Here is a 27981-nt window from a genome sequence, read left to right on the forward strand (position 1 = left end):
TCACCAAGGTACTGAGTACAGAAGGTGTGGCAACCTGTTTCTTATCTTCTGAGTGTGTTAACTCTGATATGACCATTGTAAAAAAAATTCTACTTGCATGAGACTATTTTTTTTTCACTGAATTTGTTTGAGAAAATCAAATTCATCAACAAATCTTATAAAAATAAGTGTCTTTCACAGAGATCTCATGTATCCTTTATCTGATTTTGTTTTGGGCATCACTGATACAGGCCAGTTCTTACTCATGTCTAACCATTAGTTTGGTACCTTTGAAAAGTGTCATTCAGTCATCCCTGTACCTGAATGACTCCCCAACATGGCAGAATGATGAATACGTCTCTGTAACTAGAGTATGGGCTAGAGAGTGTACACAGCTGCTGTGGCATACGTCTCCCTACACAAACATCATGACAGCCATGTACTGGCTGGCATTTATCTCGGCTATGTCCCATCTATTTCAGTATAGGACCAGTTCAAAGCAATCAACAACAATGCATTCTTGGGTAGAACTTTAAAGCATTTTACAAGCTTTTCACCACTATTGCTGCTTTTAAAGGACACGTTTGCTCACTTTCTCTCTATTGCATTTAGTGTTTAGCACAGGTATTTAAACCCCAACTGTTTAGAAATGGTTTCAGAGTCTCACAAACACAGTTATTTGGTGTAATTTTCACCACAGTAATGAGCACTTTACTTTATTGAACACAGGGGACTGGGAAGGGGGAGGTTAATGATGGGGTGGAGAGCCTGTCTCTGAAGAATTTTTCTGAGGGACATGTTCCCACCGGTAGATGCCTGTCTGTACACACATCAAGTCTGGTTCTGTTTGTACTGAAACTGACAAAGAGAAGGCTTTGTTTCACAATATGCTGGTGGGTTGGAACAATAATCCTCGTAAGTCTTGTAAGATTTTGGGCTAGTTACAGCGGGTAAAAGTAAGATTGACTTGGCATGCAGTATGAAACTCAGAATCCAAGAAATAAATATGGTTGCAACAACGTTTTATTGCTATATTGGCTTGTATGGCTACCTGTTTCTGCTGTTAAAATGCAGTGGTTTTGTACTTCACATCTTAGCAGAAAAGTCTTCAGACAGTCAGTGACAGCAGTGGAATTACATTTCCTTTTAGAATTCCTCTACAACTTGATTTGTTTCTTTTTATCTCTCAGTTTCAAATTCCATCAAACTGAACAGGATCCTGGATAGAAATTGTGTGTGTCCATCTATGTCCTCCTCTGCAGAAGTGAGAGCCACACTAAAGAAGAAGATGGATTTATTAACTTAAACATAGTGTTTTGCATAATTATTTGCCAGGGTCAATAATGCTACCATTAGTTGGTTAATTATTAAAGACTCAGTTAAGGAGGGTCTATTGAGCATGTACAGTAAAATACCATGAGGAAATCTTGACTGTAACATCAGTACATGTGGCTGTCATGAGAGCACACAACTCTTAATGCAACAGAGACTATGGGAGGAATATGTTTTCTTATCTGTCAAACATGCGGCTGAAACATGTTGTGTTATAGCATAGGAGAGCAGCGTGATGAATTCATGATATGGTTCTTTTATATTGCCCATTGTAGTGTAATTTAATTTATATATTTTTAAATGATATTAAGCAAACCCCAATCTTTCTATTGTCTTTGTCAACAGAAGTCAAGAAAGACGAACCACAGCATAAGACTGAAACCCTTGGCGTTGCTTGAGCAATCCAAGGTAAGTGTCCCTTGACTTGATGCAGAAGAGCCACACATCACACCTCTGGTGCAAAGAAAACTCAATTTCTCTCTCCCTGTCGCTCCACTCCAAAACCATCTAGTCAGTGTCACCTCAGAACTGTGTTCTCTTATGCAGCCAGACGCCAAACCTCTGTTGGAATGTTTGTTGCAAAGCCTCCTTTGAACCTGGAAGGTCAAGCCACTGTCATTCAGTTGTGAAAGGCCTCCTTTGTGGAAACCTGACACTTGGCTGCTTCTGCTCCCTGGGCCTCCTCTTTCACCCCTCTTTCCTCCCCCAGCGACCACCTGTTCCACTCGAACCCCTTTCCCCCTCTTATGAAACAACCTTATCAAAACCCCGACAAGCGATTTGTAGTCGGCATCTTTGGAAGGTTTATTCATTTTGAGTAGAGGGAAAAGCTAGATGAAAAGGCATACTAATCCAATACCATACGCAACCTCTGTAGGCCAATGACAAGCCATAAGAGAGGCGTATCCAGAAAATGCTCTGTGGTTGCATTCTAGTAAACACAAGCTTTTCTCTGGCTGGCTGTCTCTACGATGCCCCTTGGTCAACACATAATAAAATATGATAGACAAACTCATCTAACTCCTTTGCCCCTAATTTTCTCCCTGCCTCCATGGTTTCTTCAAGGCTTTTTGTGAAGCTCTCATTTTGTATTTCCTTCAAATATGCTTTAGATGACATCTCTAATAAAATTTAAGGACATGTGACACCAGGAATGTCACCCTCAGACATGAAAAACAAAAAATATAAAGGGAAGGATAAAGGACTGGTTGATTGTCATATTGCCTGATTGCTTTGAGTCACAGACTGTCTGCCTGTCTTATGATCCCAAGAACAGTGGCTTACTTATTAAGCATCTGTTTACAACACAATCCATATCTAATCATATGATCTTTTTGGATCACTATTTGTATTCACGTTTGCTCTATTTCTGACATAGTTTATGCTCGTTAAAGCATATTCTAAGCTTGTATACAGAGGGGGATTCTGACACTTTGGACTACATTTAGTGAAGAATGAAAAAGTAAAGGGGGACTTTGCTGCAAATATTCAGGATGCCCTATGAACTGTATGGCATTATAAATCTCTCAGGAGCCCACAATTTTCATTTCTACTTGGCTGTCTTTCCCCCTCTTTACTGTTAACATGTAGGCTAACATTCCACAGAGCAGTTTCACAACCATTCGCTTTCATTTTTTTAACCATTTCCTCTTATTTCCATCTCCCTCCCTCTTACTAAGTTCCTTCCTTCCCTCCTATATTGCTGTGAGCCTTAGCTCCTCCCTGCAGCTTGCTGCCAGAAATATGTCATAGCTCTGAGAACAAGGACAGCCCAAATAGTGCACCCTTGCTCATGGAGAGCCTCATAGCAAGGGCAAAATGCAGGAGGAAGAAAGGTGATTATAGATGTGAATTATTGATTGATCTGTGAATTGTTATTTTTTTCTAAAAATGTAATCCAGCCAACAATAATATGTGCCTTCTGAGAGAAATTCAGTACTTCATCTTCACTGCCCCATCTCAAACGCTAAATAGGTCTTAACAATATCAATAAGGCCTGAGGGGCGTGTGGAAGAACAAAAGAGTAAGGAAACCAAGATCATATCAAGTTTTTCAGCTATTTTTGTCTGTTTTCATTGACTGAGTGAAGAGAGAAGCTAGACATGTAAACTGAGCCACATTGTAACCCATGGGGAAACACAAATTCTTTTGGTTCAGTGCAGATATTCTCTGGGTGGGATCAGAAGAGCCTTGTTAAGATAATATAACTGGCAGTGTCAGCTGACCCGAATGGAATTTTATATATATGAATTAATTGGATGAAGTTGGATCTTTGGTGCTTTATTTGTCCCATCCATACTCACACACTTCAGCTGTATTTGATGAATGTAATAGAACAGATTTAAGGGTTGAGGTTTTGATAAGAGACATGTTTAAGTTGCACTGACAGACACAATGAGATTGAAAGAGAGAGGAGGAAACAGGGAGAGAGAGGATCACGTTGTGTATGCTTGCAAGTGGTTGGCATCATCTTTGGCATAAACACCATCCCTATCACTGTTGGTGGCCCTGGCCCTTCTTATTCAGTCCAGAGTCTGTGAAAGGCTATTTCAGAGAGGCCTTAATATTACCTCAAAGCATTGCATGCACTTTCCAGTGTTCCCAGTCATGCAGGACCAGTCTATTTATTGACTTGTGTTAATTGGCGTATTGTGCGTTAGGTATCCTTGGGCAGAGCTCAGCAAACTTGGGAGACAATTTGGAAATCACTTGGCTTTCTCACACCCTATGTTTTTCAAAAATCTGCTCTGTTAATTTTAGTTTTGTCATCTTTATTGACACAGAGGTCTAGACAGGCTTATTTTTTTTTAAAGCAGTTTGGATGTTGGACAGTTTGCCAGTTGGATATGTAAATGTTCAGGAGAGAACAGAAAAAAATAGTGAAAACATTTTTATGTATAGCCTACATACCTGCCAAAAATGCACAATATATCTGGGTTGATCTCTATGTAAAGTAACTGGCGCAAATCCAGGCTGTATGCATGGTAATATTTTAACACACTATCTAAATTTCAGAAAAGCTCTTGAGATAACAATTCCTGTGGTTGAGATCCAATTGTGTTAGGAGTCAAACAGGTCTCTGTCTCTACCAGTATTTTTTTTTTTTTGACATACCAGCAAACTACCCAAAACATTAATGTTACCTTCATTTTGTATGAAATACTTGTCTTTGGACATGTGGAGAGAGTGGCAGATGGCAGTTAAGTGAATGATGCATATTACCGACCCTTTTGAAACAGCTGTTTCATTATCATTGCCCCAGGTTCCTCTTGTTCCCAATAGCTTGTTATCTTACAGAACAGTGTGGCAGCTTCATGAAAGGGTGGGGGTGGGGGTGGGGGGGGGGGGGGGGTTGCTTCCTTTTGTAATTATGTTATTTGCAGCAGCACAAAATAGTATGGAAAATGTTTGTGTGTTTTTAAAATAATTATTTACCAGACTGACAATATTCTGACAGATAATTTAAAAACTGCAGGAATGTTAAGACAGAATAAACATTTGTAAGAATTTTTTACTCAGTCAGAGGTTTCTGAAAAATGTTGATTGCACCTTAAATTGGTGTTTCTGATCACATGGAAATCTAACTTTACATGCATGCATTCTTCCTCTCAATTTCTCTCTACTGACATGTTACATGCTGTCTCTTTCCTAGTTAGTATGGTTGTCAAGTCCATCCTGTAAAAACACAAGCAACTATTCACCACCATGACTCATATCCTCATTCTTTTGTGTCATCCCATGGATAGGCTTTTGTCATTGGGATTGGCTGATTATAGGCAGACATTTTGCTGACAGCCACTCAACTACTGCACTGTTTGATGGGGTAAGCTGCACAAGGCAGCACTAGAATAATTCTCTCACTTAAATTACTTTGGTTATACACCTTTTCTTTGTGTCTCTCGGTGCATTACCATCCAGCAAAAGTTTCAGTATTGTGAAATATTCAATTCAATTTTATTTGTATAGTGCCAAATCATAATATACATTATCTCAAGGCACTTTACAGGGCAAGGTCAAGACCTAACTTTGTTACAGAGAAAAACCCAACAGTTCCCACAAAGAGCAAGCACTTGGCGACAGGGGGGAGGAAAAACTCCCTTTTAACAGGAAGAAACCTCCAACAGAACCGGGCTCAGGGTGGGCGGCCGTCTGCCTCGACCGGTTGGGTCGAAATATTGACTGGTTGTTGTTGGTATGATCAAGTCAGTAGCTATAGTTCAGTTGCTAAAAAGGGTAGTCTTTTAATGTTAATTTTGGTGGTTTGGTCCTCTTTGTCTTCATTTAGGTATGCATGGAAAGTGTCTGAGCAAGAAAGAAACATCAAATTGCTCCTGATGTGTCTGTATGTATGGGAAAAATTGACTTAAGTGGGGGCCAAATGATTGCAATGTAAAAACATAAACCATTGCTGGCTGGGTAGAGACATATGGCTCAACAATGGGTTGTCTGTTCCAAAGAGGAGAGTAAGTACTAGTTAGCATGTTTGAGGAAGTAGTTCAGAAGATGATGTAAACAAACTTTATTATCATTGTGATGGTCTCATATGTGTTTACTACAGTGCACATACATAGTCAAAGTTAAGCATGCCTGTAAACTGGCTTGATGTGAGCTGATAGGAATATGGTGAATGTTACATCATTGTTTGCTTATTGAAAAAGATTCAGTATCATGGCTAGCAATATCTAGTAAAGACTAATGACCACACCCAGTAACATGATATGTGCTTTTGTATTACTGTGTTCACCTTAACATTTAAAAGCTTAAACTTTGTGATGAAGCGATAGGTCATGATTACAATTACAACAAATACATGGTCAACCTAGACTGAAACCGATATGTAGCTGTCATTAGTGAACACAATAAGAAGTGTGATGTGCCTTATGTGTACGAGCATATACAAACATATAATTTTTTTATTATTGTAGAGTTGTTTGTGGATGTGCATGTGTACATGTGAAAGGGTGTGTGGTCACATGCTGATGTACAGTATGTGTTACTGTGTACGTCTGCACCTCTGTGTGTTTTCTTAAAGCAAGACAGCTTTAACCATCATTGTTCTTTCTGTTGACATTAGAACTGGGGTGTAGGCATAGGATTGGGCTGCTTTCCTCGGGGCAGGGTGTGGTTTGACTCCAACGAAATATCCAAAACAGAGCACACAGGAGTGAGGAATAGAATGGTTTGGTATGTAGACGCAGAGGCTGTGTTGTCTGACAAAGTGTTAACACCATCTAGTGCCCACCAATGGGTCCTGCAGCCTGGACCTACTAAAAATGCAGGTTTGGTAAATGTTTACTTTAGTTAAATATGGAATTTGTCTTAAGGGTGTCTCTTCTTTGTGAACATAAAGTGATGTTATTTTGTTGTCTGTCATGATTTGTTTTGATGATTATCACTGTGTTTTCTTTATGTAGGAAAACCAAGATAGGGTTTCGATCACACCAGGGGTTAAATCGAGGAGATCAAAAACAAGGTATTTTATGAGTATTTTAAGTCACAAGTTCCTTGTATTTTTTTATATTTCTTCCTGTATACTTAGATGCAAATGCATAAGTTTTGCCAGCAAGCTTGTGCTTTTTCTCTTGAACCCATTATTTGAATGGTTATGTTAACAGATGGCTGAAGAGGAAGAAACCAGGGAGGTGCTCTTTCCAGACTGGGAGGGTCCAGACAAAACTGGCTTGACCATTGAACAGACAAGTGAAGGAGAGATCTTTGTCAAGGAGGTGAAAGGAGAGTCACCTGCTGCACGGTCTGGAAAAGTATATGAAGGTAGTAAATAACTTTTTTCCCCCTCTACGTCAGTGTCTTTCATCAAGTCAAAGTAAGAATTGTCTCACCTATGTGTCAACTAATCTCCAGTATTGTCTCTACTTAATTCACAGGTGACCAGATTGTGGGCGCCACTATCTACTTTGATAACATGAGCTCAGAAGAAACAGCAGAGCTACTGAAGACGCTGAACCGCCACAAGGTTGGACTGAAACTACAAAACAAATCCCCTTGCTGCTCGCCCTTGAGCACACCATGTCGTTCACCAATGGGCACACTGACATGGGAAGGGAAGACCCGGTTTGGAGGTTCAAGTCCAGACATCATCCTTGTAAGTTGTATGGTATCTGACTTGTTTTGTAGGGAACAGAACAAAATACATTGTATATTAACATTTCCATGTGATGTGCCTTCTTATTTTTTCTATCAATAGAGTGGGGATGATGAGGACTATAAGAGAATATACACAAAAAAGATAAAACCAAGGCTGAAGTCTGACGACCTTGCAGAGGGAGTAGATGTTCGCACAGAGCGACACAGCAGCACAAGCAGTGACGGCAGCACAATTACTACCATCACCCGCCGCATCACTACCTATACTGTGGATATGCCGAGTGGCATAAGCGAGCAATTTGAACTTTCAAGCCCAGATTTTAAGGGGCTAAGGCATGAATCTGGAGATGGCTCTCCACGTATCAGGATCTCACATGGCAGCCCTTCAGGTAAAGGGGGAGCAGAGGAGGGAGTTTTTGATGCAAGCAATATCTCTTACACTGGGCCACATATGAGCTCCACAGAGACACGCTGGGGCAGTGGGGGAGTTAAGACAACAACAATTACAAGGGAGGCAGAAAAAGAAAGAGGTACAGGTCTCAGATTTAAAGGGCCAAAACTTGGAATAACAGGTGGTAGTCAGGGAGGCATTGAGTTCTCTAGAGGGAGTGAGGAGCAAGGAGATGGAAGCATCCACGTGCCAGAAACAAGTATGACACTAAGAGACAGCACAAACACTGGGAGTAGGCATGTTACAGTAAGAGAGTTGGGAGGTTCAGAGGTAACCTCAGCTGATGAGAACGGAGGGTCAATTAATCTGTCTTTACCAGGAAAAGGCATGCAGATTTTGACTACATCCATAGATAAAACACAGGAGGGAAACACTGACACCAGTTTAGGCAAGAGAACAAAGACAACGGTTTCTGAAATTACAATCAGTTACCCGCAGGCAAAGGGATCAGGCAGTATTGATACTCTGAATATCGGACATGGTGGAGGTTCCATAGATATTGATACTGAATTGAAAGGTGGCAGGAAAGGAGGACCAGCAGTATCAGTAGGAAATATTGCCTCTGGATATTCCTCGGGGCAAGGCAACATTTCAGTGACAGGTGTGGATGACCTCACAAGTCCAAAGTTGAAGGGTGAGGTTGATGTCAACCTGCCAAACACAAAAGGAGGAATACAAGCATCTGGGATAGACACAGAAATTGAAATGTCAAAGATCAAGATGCCTGGTTCTGGAATGAAAGGAATAAATAGAGAGGGAGCTAGTGTTGAGTTTAAACTCAGTGGTGATGCAGATATGTCAGTACCGACAGTAAGTGACAGTAAACACAAAATGGAGACGTCTAGGGTTCAAATTTCATCCTTATCTGGACCAGATATAGATCTTAAAGGTTCTAAGACAGAGGGAGGTTTTGATAGAACAGTGCCAAAGACTGAGGGAGAAATAAAGGCACCCAAACTAGACACTGAAGAATGTGTTGTTGAAAGCAGTGATGTAAAAATAAAAGGAATCAAACCTGGCATTGACCTTAAAACACCTCAAGTTGACATTAAAGCACCAGACATTGATGGTGATGTAAAAACAGAAGGACTGAAAGTCAAGATGTCATCAAAAAAAGGAAGCACAAGGTCAGATTGGGATATCAATCTGAAAGGATCCAAGCTAAAGGGAGATGTATCAGTTCCTGCAGTGAAAATGCCATCGATAAAAGGAAAAGAGATGCCAGATGTGGATATCAAAGGTCCAAGAGTTGAAGGAGATGTGGATTTATCAATGCCAAAGATAAAATTAGACATAAAAGCACCTGAAGGGCAAAGTGTTGACATGGAGAGTCCTAGTGGTAATATCAAAGGATCAAAATTCAATGTGTCAGGATCAAAAATCTCAATGCCAGCTGTGGATGTAAGTGTCAAAGGACCAAAACTAAAAAGTAATGTGGACATTAAAGCATCTGATGTTGACATTAAAGGTCCAGCAGTTAATACTGAAGGGACAATGGGTGGATTTGAAATGCCTAAGATCAAAATGCCATCATTTAACATAAAGGGTCCAAAATTGGAGGGTCCAGATGTTGATATAAACCTTCCAAAAGCAAACATAGATGTGAAGACACCCGAAGTTGACATTAAAGCTCCAGAGATTGACATTGAAGGCCCTGAAGCAAAAATCAAAGGACCCAAAGTCAAAATGGCAAGAATAAAAGGACCAAAAATGCCAGACATTGACATCAAACTCAAAGGTCCTAAAGTTAAGGAAGATGTGGATGTTTCACTTCCAAAGACTGAAGGAGACATAAAAGCTCCTGAGGTGGACATTGAAGGACCTGAAGTTGACATTGAGGGCCGGAGGGGTGGGTTCAAAATGCCAGAATTTAAAATGTCATCATTTGGCATGAAAGGTCCAAAAGTAGAAGGCCCAGATGTTGATGTCAGCCTTCCCAAAGCCAACATTGATGTAAAATCACCTGATGTTGACATCAAAGCACCAGAGGTTGTCATTGAAGGGCCGAATGCAAAACTCAAAGGACCCAAATTCAACATGCCAACAATTTCAGGACCAAAACTCAAAGGTGACATAGATATGTCAGTTCCAAAGATAGAGGGAGACATAAAAACACCTGATGTTGACATCAAAGGTCCAGCCGTTGATATTGAAGGGACAAAAGGTGGATTTGAAATGCCTAAGATCAAAATGTCCTCATTTAACATTAAAGGTCCAAAATTGGAGGATCCAGATATTGATATAAACCTCCCCAAAGCAAACATTGATGTGAAAGCACCCAAAGTTGACATTAAAGCTCCAGAGATTGACATTGAAGGCCCTGATGCAAAAATCAAAGGACCCAAAATGAAAATGCCAACCATAAAGGGACCAAAGATGCCAGATTTTGATATAAAACTCAAAGGTCCTAAAGTGGAGGGAGATGTGGATGTTTCACTTCCAAAGATTGAAGGAGACATACAAGCTCCTGAGGCGGACATTGAAGGACCAGATGTTGACATTGAAGGCCACAAAGGTGGATTTAAAATGCCTAAATTTAAAATTCCATCATTTGGCATGAAAGGTCCAAAAGTAGAGGGCCCAGATGTGGATGTAAATCTTCCCAAAGCCAACATTGATATGAAAGCACCTGACATTGACATCAAAGCACCAGAGGTTGACATTGAAGGACCAAATGCGAAACTCAAAGGACCCAAATTCAACATGCCAACAATTTCAGGACCTAAAATCTCAATGCCAGATGTGGATTTCAAACTAAAAGGTCCAAAACTCAAAGGTGATGTGGATGTGTCAGCTCCTAAGCTGGAAGGAGACATAAAAACACCTGAAGTTGACATCAAAGGTCCGGAGGTTGATATCGAAGGGACAAAGGGTGGATTTGAAATGCCTAAGATCAAAATGCCATCATTTAACATCAAAGGTCCAAAAGTAGAGGGTCCAGATGTTGATATAAACCTCCCCAAAGCAAATGTTGATGTGAAAGCACCTGAAATTGACCTTAAAGCTCCAGAGATTGACATTGAAGGCCCTGATGCAAAAATCAAAGGACCCAAAGTCAAAATGCCAACTATCAAGGGACCAAAGATGCCAGATTTTGATGTCAAACTCAAAGGTCCTAAAGTGGAGGGAGATGTTGATGTCTCAGTTCCAAAGACTGAAGGAGACATAAAAGCTCCCAAAGTGGATATTGAAGGACCAGATGTTAACATTGAGGTCCACAAAGGTGGATTTAAAATGCCTAAGTTCAAAATGCCATCCTTTGGAGGTAAAAGTCCAAAACTTGAAGGGCCAGAAATTGATGTCAGTCTCCCAAAAGCTGATATTGATATTAAAGCACCTGAATTGGATATTAAAGGACCAGAAGTTGACATTGAGAGTCCCAGTGGCAAGATCAAAGGACCCAAATTCAACATGCCAACAATTTCAGGACCGAAAATCTCAATGCCAGATGTGGATTTCAAACTAAAAGGTCCAAAACTCAAAGGTGATTTGGATGTGTCAGCTCCTAAGCTGGAAGGTGACATGAAAACACCTGAAGTTGACATCAAAGGTCCAGAAGTTGATATTGAAGGGACAAAGGGTGGATTTGAAATGCCTAAGATCAAAATGCCATCATTTAACATCAAAGGACCAATATTGGAGGGTCCAGATATTGATATAAACCTCCCCAAAGCAAATATTGATGTGAAAGCACCCGAAGTTGACATTAAAGCTCCAGAGATTGACATTGAAGGCCCTGATGCAAAAATCAAAGGACCCAAAGTCAAAATGCCAACTATCAAGGGACCAAAGATGCCAGATTTTGATGTCAAACTCAAAGGTCCTAAAGTGGAGGGAGATATTGATGTTTCAGTTCCAAAGATTGAAGGAGACATAAAAGCTCCTGAAGTGGATATTGAAGGACCAGATGTTGACATCGAAGGCCACAAAGGAGAATTCAAAATGCCTAAATTTAAAATTCCATCATTTGGCATTAAAGGCCCAAAAGTAGAAGGTCCAGATGTTGATGTAAGTCTTCCCAAAGCCAACATTGATGTGAAAGCACCTGACGTTGACATCAAAGCACCAGAGGTTGACATTGAAGGACCAAATGCGAAACTCAAAGGACCCAAATTCAACATGCCAACAATTTCAGGACCTAAAATCTCAATGCCAGATGTGGATTTCAAACTAAAAGGTCCAAAACTCAAAGGTGATTTGGATGTGTCAGCTCCGAAGCTGGAAGGTGACATGAAAACACCTGAAGTTGACATCAAAGGTCCAGAAGTTGATATTGAAGGGACAAAGGGTGGATTTGAAATGCCTAAGATCAAAATGCCCTCATTTAACATCAAAGGTCCAATATTGGAGGGTCCAGATGTTGATATAAACCTCCCCAAAGCAAATATTGATGTGAAAGCACCAGAAGTTGACATTAAAGCTCCAGAGATTGACATTGAAGGCCCTGATGCAAAAATCAAAGGACCCAAAGTCAAAATGCCAACCATCAAGGGACCAAAGATGCCAGATTTTGATGTCAAACTCAAAGGTCCTAAAGTGGAGGGAGATATTGATGTTTCAGTTCCAAAGATTGAAGGAGACATAAAAGCTCCTGAAGTGGATATTGAAGGACCAGATGTTGACATCGAAGGCCACAAAGGAGGATTCAAAATGCCTAAATTTAAAATTCCATCATTTGGCATTAAAGGCCCAAAAGTAGAAGGTCCAGATGTTGATGTAAGTCTTCCCAAAGCCAACATTGATGTGAAAGCACCTGACGTTGACATCAAAGCACCAGAGGTTGACATTGAAGGACCAAATGCGAAACTCAAAGGACCCAAATTCAACATGCCAACAATTTCAGGACCTAAAATCTCAATGCCAGATGTGGATTTCAAACTAAAAGGTCCAAAACTCAAAGGTGATTTGGATGTGTCAGCTCCAAAGCTGGAAGGTGACATGAAAACACCTGAAGTTGACATCAAAGGTCCAGAAGTTGATATTGAAGGGACAAAGGGTGGATTTGAAATGCCAAAGATCAAAATGCCCTCATTTAACATCAAAGGTCCAAAATTGGAGGGTCCAGATGTTGATATAAACCTCCCCAAAGCAAATATTGATGTGAAAGCACCAGAAGTTGACATTAAAGCTCCAGAGATTGACATTGAAGGCCCTGATGCAAAAATCAAAGGACCCAAAGTCAAAATGCCAACTATCAAGGGACCCAAGATGCCAGATTTTGATGTCAAACTCAAAGGTCCTAAAGTAGAGGGAGATGTTGATATCTCAGTTCCAAAGATTGAAGGAGACATAAAAGCTCCTGAAGTGGATATTGAAGGACCAGATGTTGACATCGAAAGCCACAAAGGAGGATTCAAAATGCCTAAATTTAAAATTCCATCATTTGGCATTAAAGGTCCAAAAGTAGAAGGTCCAGATGTTGATGTAAGTCTTCCCAAAGCCAACATTGATGTGAAAGCACCTGACGTTGACATCAAAGCACCAGAGGTTGACATTGAAGGACCAAATGCGAAACTCAAAGGACCCAAATTCAACATGCCAACAATTTCGGGACCGAAACTCTCAATGCCAGATGTGGATTTCCATCTCAAGGGTCCAAAACTCAAAAGTGATGTGGATGTGTCAGCTCCAAAGCTACAAGGTGATATAAAAACACCTGAAGTTGACATCAAAGGTCCAGAAGTTGATATCGAAGGGACAAAGGGTGGATTTGAAATGCCAAGGATCAAAATGCCATCATTTAACATCAAAGGTCCAAAATTGGAGGGTCCAGATGTTGATATAAACCTCCCCAAAGCAAATATTGATGTGAAAGCACCTGAGATTGACATTAAAGCTCCAGAGATTGACATTGAAGATCCTGATGCAAAAATCAAAGGACCCAGAATGAAGATGCCAACCATAAAGGGACCAAAGATGCCAGATTTTGACATAAAACTCAAAGGTCCTAAAGTGGAGGGAGATGTTGATGTCTCAGTTCCAAAGATTGAAGGAGACATAAAAGCTCCTGAGGTGGATATTGAAGGACCAGATGTTGACATTGACGGCCACAAAGGAGGATTCAAAATGCCTAAATTTAAAATTCCATCATTTGGCATTAAGGGTCCAAAAGTAGAGGGCCCAGATGTTGATGTAAGCCTTCCCAAAGCCAACATTGACATGAAAGCACCTAACATTGACATGAAAGCACCAGAGGTTGACATTGAAGGACCAAATGCGAAACTCAAAGGACCCAAATTCAACATGCCAACAATTTCGGGACCGAAACTCTCAATGCCAGATGTGGATTTCCATCTCAAGGGTCCAAAACTCAAAGGTGATGTGGATGTGTCAGCTCCTAAGCTGGAAGGTGAGATAAAAACACCTGAAGTTGACATTAAAGGTCCAGAAGTTGATATTGAAGGGACAAAGGGTGGATTTGAAATGCCAAAGATCAAAATGCCATCATTTAACATCAAAGGTCCAAAATTGGAGGGTCCAGATATTGATATAAACCTCCCCAAAGCAAATATTGATGTGAAAACACCCGAGGTTGACATTAAAGCTCCAGAGATTGACATTGAAAGTCCTGATGCAAAAATCAAAGGACCCAAAATGAAGATGCCAACAATAAAAGCACCAAAGATGCCAGACATTGACATCAAACTAAAAGGTCCTAAAGTGGAGGGAGATGTTGATGTCACAGTTCCAAAGATTGAAGGTGACATAAAAGCTCCTGAGGTGGATATTGAAGGACCAGATGTTGACATTGAGGGCCACAAAGGTGGATTTAAAATGCCCAAGTTCAAAATGCCATCCTTTGGAGGCAAAAGTCCAAATGTTGAAGGGCCAGAAGTAGATGTCAGCCTCCCAAAAGCTGATATTGATATTAAAGTCCCTGAACTGGATATCAAAGGACCAGAAGTTGACATTGACAGTCCCAGTGGCAAGATCAAAGGACCAAAATTCAACATGCCAACTATTTCAGGTCCAAAAATTTCAATGCCAGATGTGGATTTCAATCTGAAAGGTCCCAAACTCAAAGGGGATGCAGATTTATCAGTTCCAAAGATAGAGGGAGACATAAAAACACCTGAGATTGACATTAAAGGTCCACAAGTTGATATTGAGGGTCCAAAAGGGGGATTTGAGATGCCCAAAATCAAAATGCCATCATTTGGCGTGAAGGGTCCAAAATTGGAGGGCCCAGATGTTGATGTTAGCCTTCCCAAAGCAAACATTGACATGAAAGCACCAGAGGTTGACATTGAAGGGCCAAATACAAAACTCAAAGGACCCAAATTTAACGTGCCTACAATTTCAGGACCAAAATTCTCTATGCCAGATGTGGATTTCAATCTGAAAGGGCCCAAACTCAAAGGCGATGTGGATGTTTCAGTTCCAAAGATTGAGGGAAACATAAAAACACCTGAAGCTAAGATCAAAGGTCCTAACCTTGACTTGGAATCTCCAGGGGGAGAATTCTCTGGGCCAAAAATTAAGTTATCAACAATATCTGGACCGAAAATGCCAGATGTTGATATCAACATGAAGGGGCCAAAATTGAAAGGTGATTTGAAAGGGGATGTTCAGCTGCCTAAACCTGAAATTGAGGGCCCAGATGTGACAGTTGATGTTCCTGACACTGGGACAAAGAAAACAAAATTTAAAATGCCAAAGTTTGGATTTAAGGGTCCCAAGGTAAAGGTTCCAGAGACTGATGTAAAAGTGGTACAAGGGGATATCAGCATCAAGGGAAAAACTGGTAGCTCTGAAGGTCTTGATGTTGACCTGGGACTGACTGGTCCGAAAACCAAAGGATCCAAATTCAAGATGCCAAAGTTTGGTTTCAAAGGACCAAAGGCTGAAATGCAAGAAGTTGATCTTAATCTTCCCAAAAGTGGCATGAACATAAAAGCTCCAGATGTTGACATTGAGGGACCAGATGTTAAAATTGAGAGTCCTGATGGCAAAGTCAAAGGAACAAAACTCAAAATGCCAAGTATTTCAGGACCAAAAATGTCCATGCCAGATGTGGATTTCAATTTGAAAGGTCCAAAACTTAAAGGTGATTTGGATGTGACAGTCCCAAAGGTTAAAGGGGACATAAAAGGACCTGAAGTTGACATCAAAGTTCCAGAGGCTGAAATGGAAGGACCACAATGGGGATTTGAAATGCCAAAAATAAAAATGCCATCCTTTGGCATTAAGGGTCCCAAAGTAGAGAGTCCTGAAGTTGATATTGATCTTCCAAAAACTGATGTTAAGGTTGAGTCAACTGATATTGACATCAAAGGGCAGAGCATTGATGTTGAAGGCCCTGATGCAAAATTGAAAGGACCCAAAATAAAGATGCCATCCATATCAGCTCCCAAGATGCCAGACTGGGAAATCAATCTGAAAGGACCAAAACTGAAAGGAGATGTGACTGGGACAGGTCCCAAGATTGAGGGAGATATAGAAGTTCCTAAAGCAGACATTGAAGTTCCAGAGGTTGACTTGGAGAGTCCTAGTGGTAAAATCAAGGGACCCAAATTCAAAATGCCAACTATCTCAGGACCAAAGATATCTATGCCAGATGTGGATTTCAATCTGAAAGGTCCTAACGTTGACATAAACCTCCCAAAAACAAAAACTGATGTTAAGGGACCTGAATTTGACATTAAAGGGCCAGAAGTTGATGTTGATAGTCCTGATGCAAAAATCAAAGGACCCAAAATGAAGATGCCAACAATAAAAGGACCAAAGATGCCAGACATTGACATCAAACTAAAAGGTCCTAAAGTGGAGGGAGATGTTGATGTCACAGTTCCAAAGATTGAAGGTGACATAAAAGCTCCTGAGGTGGATATTGAAGGACCAGATGTTGACATTGAGGGCCACAAAGGTGGATTTAAAATGCCCAAGTTCAAAATGCCATCATTTGGAGGCAAAAGTCCAAATGTTGAAGGGCCAGAAGTAGATGTCAGCCTCCCAAAAGCTGATATTGATATTAAAGTCCCTGAACTGGATATCAAAGGACCAGAAGTTGACATTGACAGTCCCAGTGGCAAGATCAAAGGACCAAAATTCAACATGCCAACTATTTCAGGTCCAAAAATTTCAATGCCAGATGTGGACTTCAATCTGAAAGGTCCCAAACTCAAAGGGGATGCAGATTTATCAGTTCCAAAGATAGAGGGAGATATTAAAACACCTGACATTGACATTAAAGGTCCACAGTGCGATATTGAAATTCCAAAAGGTGGATTCGAGATGCCTAAAATCAAAATGCCATCATTTGGATTCAAAGGTCCAAAATTGGAGGGCACAGATGTTGATATTAATCTTCCAAAAGCAAACATAGATGTTAAGACACCTGAGATGGACATAAAAGGGCCAGATGTTGAATGCCCTGATGCAAAACTCAAAGGACCCAAATTTAAGCTTCCATCCATATCCGGACCTACAATGCCAGATTGGGATGTTAGTCTGAAAGGGCCCAAAATAAAAGGGGATGTGGATATGTCAGTCCCAAAGATGGAGGGTGATTTAAAAGCACCAAAGGTTGACACTGAAGGACCAGATGTTGACATAGAGGGCCACAAGGGAGGATTCAAAATGCCTAAATTTAAGATGCCGTCATTTGGAGTTAAAGGTCCAAATGTTGAAGGGTCAGAAGTTGATGTCAGCCTCCCAGAAGCTGACATTGATATTAAGGTCCCTGAACTGGATATCAGAGGACCAGAAGTTGACTTTGAGAGCACTAGTGGCAAGATCAAAGGACCCAGATTCAACATGCCAACAATTTCGGGACCAAAAATCTCAATGCCAGATGTGGATTTCAATCTGAAAGGTCCCAAACTCAAAGGTGATGTGGATGTCTCAGTTCCAAAGATAGAGGGAGACATAAAAACACCTGACATTGATATTAAAGGTCCAGAGGTGGATATTGAAGGTCCAAAAGGTGGATTTGAGATGCCTAAGATCAAAATGCCATCATTTGGCATCAAAATTCCCAAACTTGATGGTCCAGACGTTGACATAAACCTCCCAAAAGCAAACCTTGATGTCAAGGGACCTAAAGTTGATATTAAAGGACCAGAACTTGAAATTGAAGGTCCTGATGGAAAAATCAAAGGAGACAAAATAAAACTACCATCAATATCAGGACCAAAGCTGCCAGATTGGGATATCAACCTGAAAGGGCCCAAAATAAAAGGTGATGTTGATGTGTCAATTCCAAAGATCGAGAGTGACATCAAGGCACCCAAGGCTGACCTTGAAGGACCAGATGTTGACATTGAGGGTCCCAAAGGTGGATTTAAAATGCCTAAATTCAAAATGCCATCATTTGGGGGGAAAGGTCCAAATATTGAAGGACCAGAAATTGATGTCAGTCTCCCGAAAGCTGATATTAAAGCCCCTGAATTAGATATTAAAGGACCAGAAGTTGACTTTGAGAGTCCCAGTGGCAAGATCAAAGGACCTAAATTCAACATGCCAACCATTTCGGGACCAAAAATCTCAATGCCAGATGTGGATTTCAATCTGAAAGGTCCCAAACTCAAAGGTGATATGGATATATCAGTTCCAAAAATAGAGGGAGACATGAAAACACCTGACATTGACATTAAAGGTGCAGAGGTTGATATCGAAGGCTCGAAAAGTGGATTTGAGATGCCCAAAATCAAAATGCCATCATTTGGATTCAAAGGTCCAAAAGTGGAGGGCCCAGATGTTGACATTAATCTCCCCAAAGCAAATATTGACGTTAAGGCACTTGAGATTGACATGACAGGTCCAAATGTTGAAGTTGAATGCCCTGATGCAAAAATCAAAGGACCAAAATTTAAGCTTCCATCCATTTCTGGACCCACAATGCCAGATTGGGATGTTAGTCTGAAAGGGCCAAAAATAAAAGGAGATGCCGATGTGTCAGGTCCAAAGATTGAGGGTGACATAAAAGTTCCCAAGATGGACATTGAAGGACCAGATATTGACATAGAGGGTCACAAAGGAGGATTCAAAATGCCCAAATTCAAAATGCCATCATTTGGAGGTAAAAGTCCAAAACTTGAAGGGCCAGAAATTGATGTTAGCCTCCCCAAAGCTGATGCTAATATTAAAGCTCCTGAATTGGATATTAAAGGACCAGAAGTTGAGTTTGAGAGTCCTAGTGGCAAGATCAAAGGACCCAAATTCAACATGCCAACCATTTCGGGACCAAAAATCTCAATGCCAGATGTGGATTTCAATCTGAAAGGTCCCAAACTCAAAGGTGATATGGATGTGTCAGCTCCAAAAATAGAGGGAGACATAAAATCACCCGAGATTGACATCAAAGGTCCACAGGTTGATATTGGAGGTCCAAAAGGTGGATTTGAAATGCCCAAAATCAAAATGCCATCATTTGGATTCAAAGGTCCAAAGGTAGAGGGCCCAGATGTTGACATTAATCTCCCCAAAGCAAACATTGATGTTAAAGGACCTGAGATTGATATAGAAGGGCCAGATGTTGATGTTGAATGCCCTGACGCAAAAGTCAAAGGACCCAAATTCAAGCTTCCATCGATATCAGGACCCACAATGCCAGATTGGGATGTTAGTCTGAAAGGGCCCAAAATAAAGGGTGATGTTGATATGTCAGTTCCAAAGATTGAGGGTGACATAAAGGCTCCCAAGGTTGACCTTGAAGGACCAGATATTGACATCGAGGGCCACAAAGGAGGATTCAAAATGCCCAAATTCAAAATGCCATCATTTGGAGGTAAAAGTCCAAAACTTGAAGGGCCAGAAGTTGATGTCAGTCTCCCGAAAGCTGATATTGATATTAAAGCCCCTGAATTAGATATTAAAGGACCAGAAGTTGACTTTGAGAGTCCCAGTGGCAAGATCAAAGGACCCAAATTCAACATGCCAACCATTTCGGGACCAAAAATCTCAATGCCAGATGTGGATTTCAATCTGAAAGGTCCCAAACTCAAAGGTGATGTGGATGTGTCAGCTCCAAAAATAGAGGGAGACATAAAATCACCCGAGATTGACATCAAAGGTCCACAGGTTGATATTGGAGGTCCAAAAGGTGGATTTGAAATGCCCAAAATCAAAATGCCATCATTTGGATTCAAAGGTCCAAAGGTAGAGGGCCCAGATGTTGACATTAATCTCCCCAAAGCAAACATTGATGTTAAAGGACCTGAGATTGATATAGAAGGGCCAGATGTTGATGTTGAATGCCCTGACGCAAAAGTCAAAGGACCCAAATTCAAGCTTCCATCGATATCAGGACCCACAATGCCAGATTGGGATGTTAGTCTGAAAGGGCCCAAAATAAAGGGTGATGTTGATATGTCAGTTCCAAAGATTGAGGGTGACATAAAGGCTCCCAAGGTTGACCTTGAAGGACCAGATATTGACATCGAGGGCCACAAAGGAGGATTCAAAATGCCCAAATTCAAAATGCCATCATTTGGAGGTAAAAGTCCAAAACTTGAAGGGCCAGAAGTTGATGTCAGTCTCCCGAAAGCTGATATTGATATTAAAGCCCCTGAATTAGATTTTAAAGGACCAGAAGTTGACTTTGAGAGTCCCAGTGGCAAGATCAAAGGACCCAAATTCAACATGCCAACCATTTCGGGACCAAAAATCTCAATGCCAGATGTGGATTTCAATCTGAAAGGTCCCAAACTCAAAGGTGATGTGGATGTGTCAGCTCCAAAAATAGAGGGAGACATAAAATCACCAGAGATTGACATCAAAGGTCCACAGGTTGATATTGGAGGTCCAAAAGGTGGATTTGAAATGCCCAAAATCAAAATGCCATCATTTGGATTCAAAGGTCCAAAGGTGGAGGGCCCAGATGTTGACATTAATCTCCCCAAAGGAAACATTGATGTTAAAGGACCTGAGATTGATATAGAAGGGCCAGATGTTGATGTTGAATGCCCTGATGCAAAAGTCAAAGGACCCAAATTCAAGCTTCCATCGATATCAGGACCCACAATGCCAGATTGGGATGTTAGTCTGAAAGGGCCCAAAATAAAGGGTGATGTTGATATGTCAGTTCCAAAGATTGAGGGTGACATAAAGGCTCCCAAGGTTGACCTTGAAGGACCAGATATTGACATCGAGGGCCACAAAGGAGGATTCAAAATGCCCAAATTCAAAATGCCATCATTTGGAGGTAAAAGTCCAAAACTTGAAGGGCCAGAAGTTGATGTCAGTCTCCCGAAAGCTGATATTGATATTAAAGCCCCTGAATTAGATATTAAAGGACCAGAAGTTGACTTTGAGAGTCCCAGTGGCAAGATCAAAGGACCCAAATTCAACATGCCAACCATTTCGGGACCAAAAATCTCAATGCCAGATGTGGATTTCAATCTGAAAGGTCCCAAACTCAAAGGTGATGTGGATGTGTCAGCTCCAAAAATAGAGGGAGACATAAAATCACCCGAGATTGACATCAAAGGTCCACAGGTTGATATTGGAGGTCCAAAAGGTGGATTTGAAATGCCCAAAATCAAAATGCCATCATTTGGATTCAAAGGTCCAAAGGTGGAGGGCCCAGATGTTGACATTAATCTCCCCAAAGCAAACATTGATGTTAAAGGACCTGAGATTGATATTGAAGGGCCAGATGTTGATGTTGAATGCCCTGACGCAAAAGTCAAAGTACCCAAATTCAAGCTTCCATCGATATCAGGACCCACAATGCCAGATTGGGATGTTAGTCTGAAAGGGCCCAAAATAAAGGGTGATGTTGATATGTCAGTTCCAAAGATTGAGGGTGACATAAAGGCTCCCAAGGTTGACCTTGAAGGACCAGATATTGACATCGAGGGCCACAAAGGAGGATTCAAAATGCCCAAATTCAAAATGCCATCATTTGGAGGTAAAAGTCCAAAACTTGAAGGGCCAGAAGTTGATGTCAGTCTCCCGAAAGCTGATATTGATATTAAAGCCCCTGAATTAGATATTAAAGGACCAGAAGTTGAGTTTGAGAGTCCCAGTGGCAAGATCAAAGGACCCAAATTCAACATGCCAACCATTTCGGGACCAAAAATCTCAATGCCAGATGTGGATTTCAATCTGAAAGGTCCCAAACTCAAAGGTGATGTGGATGTGTCAGCTCCAAAAATAGAGGGAGACATAAAATCGCCCGAGATTGACATTAGAGGTCCACAGGTTGATATTGAAGGTCCAAAAGGTGGATTTGAGATGCCCAAAATTAAAATGCCATCATTTGGATTCAAAGGTCCAAAAGTGGAGGGCGCAGATGCTGATATAAATCTCCCCAAAGCAAACATTGATGTTAAAGGACCTGAGATTGATATTGAAGGGCCAGATGTTGATGTTGAATGCCCTGACGCAAAAGTCAAAGTACCCAAATTCAAGCTTCCATCGATATCAGGACCCACAATGCCAGATTGGGATGTTAGTCTGAAAGGGCCCAAAATAAAGGGTGATGTTGATATGTCAGTTCCAAAGATTGAGGGTGACATAAAGGCTCCCAAGGTTGACCTTGAAGGACCAGATATTGACATCGAGGGCCACAAAGGAGGATTCAAAATGCCCAAATTCAAAATGCCATCATTTGGAGGTAAAAGTCCAAAACTTGAAGGGCCAGAAGTTGATGTCAGTCTCCCAAAAGCTGATATTGATATTAAAGCCCCTGAATTAGATATTAAAGGACCAGAAGTTGAGTTTGAGAGTCCCAGTGGCAAGATCAAAGGACCCAAATTCAACATGCCAACCATTTCGGGACCAAAAATCTCAATGCCAGATGTGGATTTCAATCTGAAAGGTCCCAAACTCAAAGGTGATATGGATGTGTCAGCTCCAAAAATAGAGGGAGACATAAAATCGCCCGAGATTGACATTAGAGGTCCACAGGTTGATATTGAAGGTCCAAAAGGTGGATTTGAGATGCCCAAAATCAAAATGCCATCATTTGGATTCAAAGGTCCAAAAATGGAGGGCCCAGATGTCGACATTAATCTCCCCAAAGGAAACATTGATGTTAAGGGACCTGAGATTGACATAGAAGGGCCAGATGTTGACGCTGAATGCCCTGATGCAAAAGTCAAAGGACCCAAATTTAAGCTTCCATCGATATCAGGACCCACAATGCCAGATTGGGATGTTAGTCTGAAAGGGCCCAAAATAAAGGGTGATGTTGATATGTCAGTTCCAAAGATTGAGGGTGACATAAAGGCTCCCAAGGTTGACCTTGAAGGACCAGATGTTGACATCGAGGGCCACAAAGGAGGATTCAAAATGCCCAAATTCAAAATGCCATCATTTGGAGGTAAAAGTCCAAAATTTGAAGGGCCAGAAGTTGATGTCAGTCTCCCGAAAGCTGATATTGATATTAAAGCTCCTGAATTAGATATTAAAGGACCAGAAGTTGAGTTTGAGAGTCCCAGTGGCAAGATCAAAGGACCCAAATTCAACATGCCAACCATTTCGGGACCAAAAATCTCAATGCCAGATGTGGATTTCAATCTGAAAGGTCCCAAACTCAAAGGTGATGTGGATGTGTCAGCTCCAAAAATAGAGGGAGACATAAAATCGCCCGAGATTGACATTAGAGGTCCACAGGTTGATATTGGAGGTCCAAAAGGTGGATTTGAGATGCCCAAAATCAAAATGCCATCATTTGGATTCAAAGGTCCAAAAATGGAGGGCCCAGATGTTGACATTAATCTCCCCAAAGCAAACATTGATGTAAAGGGACCTGAGATTGACATTGAAGGGCCAGATGTTGACGTTGAATGCCCTGATGCAAAAGTCAAAGGACCAAAATTTAAGCTTCCATCAATATCAGGACCCACAATGCCAGATTGGGATATTAGTCTGAAAGGGCCCAAAATAAAAGGGGATGTGGATATGTCAGTTCCAAAGATGGAGGGTGACATAAAGGCCCCCAAGGTTGACATTGAAGGACCAGATGTTGACATTGAGGGGCCCAAAGGAGGATTCAAAATGCCCAAATTCAAAATGCCCTCCTTTGGGGTGAAAGGTCCAAATGTTGAAGGGCCAGAAATTGATGTCAGTCTCCCGAAAGCTGACATTGATATTAAGGCCCCTGAACTGGATATCAGAGGACCAGAAGTTGAGTTTGAGAGCCCTACTGGCAAGATCAAAGGACCCAAATTTAATATACCAACCATTTCGGGACCAAAAATCTCAATGCCAGATGTGGATTTTAACCTCAAAGGTCCCAAACTCAAAGGTGATGTTGATGTCTCAGTTCCAAAGATAGAGGGAGAAATAAAAACACCTGACATTGACATTAATAGTCCAGAGGTGGATATTGAAGGTCCAAAAGGTGGATTTGAAATGCCTAAAATCAAAATGTCCTCATTTAACATCAAAGGTCCAAAAGTGGAGGGTCCAGATGTTGATATAAACCTCCCCAAAGCGAACATTGATGTGAAAGCACCCGAAGTTGACATTAAAGCTCCAGAGATTGACATTGAAGGCCCTGATGCAAAAATCAAAGGACCCAAAATGAAGATGCCAACCATAAAAGGACCAAAGATGCCAGATTTTGACATCAAACTCAAAGGTCCTAAAGTGGAGGGAGATGTGGATGTTTCACTTCCAAAGATTGAAGGAGACATAAAAGCTCCTGAGGTGGACATTGAAGGACCAGATGTTGACATCGAAGGCCACAAAGGAGGATTCAAAATGCCTAAATTTAAAATGCCATCATTTGGCATGAAAGGTCCAAAAGTAGAGGGCCCAGATGTTGATGTAAATCTTCCCAAAGCCAACATTGATATGAAAGCACCTGACGTTGACATCAAAGCACCAGAGGTTGACATTGAAGGGCCGAATGCAAAACTCAAAGGACCCAAATTCAACATGCCAACAATTTCAGGACCAAAACTCTCAATGCCAGATGTGGATTTCAAACTAAAAGGTCCAAAACTCAAAGGTGATGTGGATGTGTCAGCTCCTAAGCTGGAAGGTGAGATAAAAACACCTGATGTTGACATCAAAGGTCCAGAGGTTGATATTGAAGGGACAAAGGGTGGATTTGAAATGCCAAAGATCAAAATGCCATCATTTAACATCAAAGGACCAAAATTGGAGGGTCCAGATGTTGATATAAACCTCTCCAAAGCAAATATTGATGTGAAAGCACCTGAGGTTGACATTAAAGCTCCAGAGATTGACATTGAAGGCCCTGATGCAAAAATCAAAGTACCCAAAATGAAGATGCCAACCATAAAAGGACCCCAGATGCCAGATTTTGACATTCATCTTAAAAGTCCCAAACTCAAAGGTGATGTGGATGTGTCAGTTCCAAAGATTGAAGGAGACATAAAAACACCTGCCATTGACATTAAAGGTCCAGAGATTAATATGGAAGGACCTAAGGGTGGAGTTGAAATGCCTAAAATTAAAATTCCATCATTGAATCTTAAAGGTCCAAATGTGCAGGGTCCAGGCTTTGACATAAACCTTCCCAAATCTAATATCAATATCGAAGCTCCTGATCTTGATGTCAGCCTCAAAGGGCCTAAAATCAAAGGGGACATTGATGCTTCACTTCCCAAAATGGAAGGCGATATGAAAGGTCCAAATGCTAACATTAAAGTACCATCTATCTCTATGGAAGGTGGGAAGACAGGTGTCACATTTCCTAAGTTCAAAGGTCCTAAGTTTGGAATGAAATCCCCTGAAGTGGAGGCACCTATGTTCAGTGTGGGAGCAAAAGGTTCTAAAACAGAAGTAAGTCTCCCACATACTGAAGCAAGTCTGGATGCCCCTGATATTGACATCAATGTAAAGGGGAAAAAGGGGAAATTTAAACTTCCTAAAGTGAAAGGAAAGGCAAAGAAACCTGATCTTGACATAGACACATCAACAGTTGACCTGGATGTAGATGCACCAAATATTAATGTCAAAGGAACAAAGGTAAAGAAGCCTCTTTTTGGCAAGCTTAATTTTCCTGATGTGGAATTAGATATCAAATCACCAAAAGTGAAAGGTGATGGGTCTTTATCAGAAGGACTGAAATCACCTGACATAGATTTGTCATCTTCTAGCCTGAACACTGGTATTGAAAGTCCAGATGTTAGTTTGAAAGGGTCAGATGTAAAGTTAAAGTCTTCTAATATTAAAATGCCGAATGTGAGAGGTGGTGCAGAGATTGATGCAAGTCTTTTAGGGGGCGGTGCAACTGGTGGCCTTCAATACCCAGAGGATACAGTAACATTTCCAAAAATGAAGGTACCAAAATTTGGTATTGCTCTGCCTCAGATCGAAGGCCAAGAAGGTGGAGGAAATGTTGAATCAGAACATTCAGCCAGTGGAGGAATAAACATACAGTCTCCAACTATTAGCTACCAAGCCAGGTCACAAAATATTGAGGTTCCCAGTCCAGAGCTGAGGCGCAGTGAAGGCAAAGTAAAGGTAAAAATGCCAAAATTGTTTGGCAAATCAAAAGCAAAGGGAAGTAGTGCAGGTGACCTTCGGGGACCAGAGTTAGAATTGAGTACTAGTGGAAAGGGCAGTAAGGTCTCCAAAGACCTAAGTGTACACACAGGGGAAATGATAGGTGGGAAATTGGAATTAGAGGGTGATGCTGGACTCAGTGTTTCAACTAAAGGCAAGTCAGCATCACTGGATCTATACAAGAAATCAAGGCATCGATCTTCTTCTCTGAGTGATGAAGGTGGGCTTGCAGTCAGTTCTCCTTCAACTCACTTAGAAGCGGAGGGTGGCGACATTTCATTAGATCTAGGAGGAAGCAAAGTCAGAGGGAAGAAAGGCAAGCTGAAGTTTGGCACTTTTGGAGGTTTTGGTTCCAAGTCAAAGGGCTCATATGAAGTGACACTTGGTGAGGACAGAGAAGTGGGAGCGGAGGGAAGTGCAAGTGTTTCTCTTCCCTCTAAAAAGTCAAGATTATCTTCATCTTCCAGCAGTGACAGTGGTTCAAGAAGTGGTTTTAGGTTTCCAAGAGTTGAACTATCTGTTTCACCAAAAAAATGATTAATTATGAGGCAATTTAAACTCTCTCATGTACACTCAAATGCGTCCTCCTAAAAAATATTCTTAAAACTTTAGCTCCTTAAAAACCCAAGAAGACATACATAGTCATCTCAATGTTGTTGACCACCAGTAATTCTTATATTTAGTAATTGGACAGGAGGGCATGAGATTGTTTAAAATTTCTTAAAACTGTAAATAAGATTCATTTGTATTGTAATAATAAATATTGTTTTTTTCCTGTACATAGTCCAGATTTATTGAAAATATGCCATCTTACCAAATATTCACCAGTTTATTACAGGGTTTGCCATTTTGTCCTATTTCATTCTTTTTTTTAAATGAATGTTGTTAATGAACAGGTGTGGTATATTTGTATCCAAGGGTCTATTGCACAGAAAAGATAGTTACAATAGTTATTTTGAAGGAAAATGTTGTTTATACACCAGACACAAATATAAACAGTCACCACTTTTTATGTATGAAATTATTTTATTTTCAAGCTTTGATATTATGTAATCAGTGCAGGAGCATATATATGCAACATAGAGCTGGCCCTGTGCAACACATTCTAAAGAGTGATGGTGTTGTAGATACCATAATTGCAAAGACAATCACTGTTTGGAAATTATCAACTCTCTAAAATGCTGTCACTACTTCCTGTTTATTTTTAAGAAAATGTATTCAGCCTTTAAATCTATGCCATTTACCAAAAATAAGCATTTGCTTCATTTGTTTTAAACATGTTTTGCTTCCTAATCCTGTGTCATTTTCATTCTTACCTGTTTTATGATCATCTGTATTTTATTTCCTTTGTCACTCACTCTTTGTACACACTTCTTATGGATATGTAAACAATGTCACAAATAAACAGTCACTTTTTGATGTTTTTTCATTTGCTTGCAAACAAAGTCTGCATTGATAGAGAGTTGCATATTTTTGATCAGATATGATGGAGATAGAACATGATTCTTTGGGTCTATTGTTTTGTGTGCATTCTGCCAAATAAACCAAATAAAAAGATTTACAGAATTTATAATGTTTCTTAAATTGGTATTTGCCAGTTCCTTAATGATATGATATGATATGATATAATATGATGTGATAGGGGCAACACTTGGGTTTATTCATATCTATTTCCATGTTAGAGT

The 27981-nt window shown here is 40.7% G+C and overlaps 1 protein-coding gene across 2 annotated transcripts in view; it reads left to right on the forward strand.

The window, feature by feature from the left end:
* ahnak (AHNAK nucleoprotein) overlaps positions 1 to 27862 on the forward strand; it is a 34010-nt gene extending 6148 nt beyond the window's left edge. Inside the window, exons 2-6 of one of the 2 annotated variants that reach the window (XM_071506901.1) lie at positions 1657 to 1719; positions 6726 to 6784; positions 6927 to 7083; positions 7197 to 7414; positions 7517 to 27862. In XM_071506901.1, the coding sequence (XP_071363002.1) occupies positions 6927 to 7083; positions 7197 to 7414; positions 7517 to 26833 (19692 nt within the window). In that variant the 5' untranslated portion in view covers positions 1657 to 1719; positions 6726 to 6784 and the 3' untranslated portion in view covers positions 26834 to 27862. The remainder of the gene's footprint in view (positions 1 to 1656; positions 1720 to 6725; positions 6785 to 6926; positions 7084 to 7196; positions 7415 to 7516) is intronic. The other variant, XM_071506902.1, reaches the window with a different exon arrangement.
* The last annotated feature ends 119 nt before the right edge of the window (positions 27863 to 27981 follow it).

This window comes from Trachinotus anak, unplaced genomic scaffold (genome assembly GCF_046630095.1).
Source record: "Trachinotus anak isolate AG129_WGS33_773 ecotype Australia unplaced genomic scaffold, CSIRO_AGI_Tana_v1 ptg000021l, whole genome shotgun sequence".
NCBI lineage: Eukaryota > Metazoa > Chordata > Actinopteri > Carangiformes > Carangidae > Trachinotus > Trachinotus anak.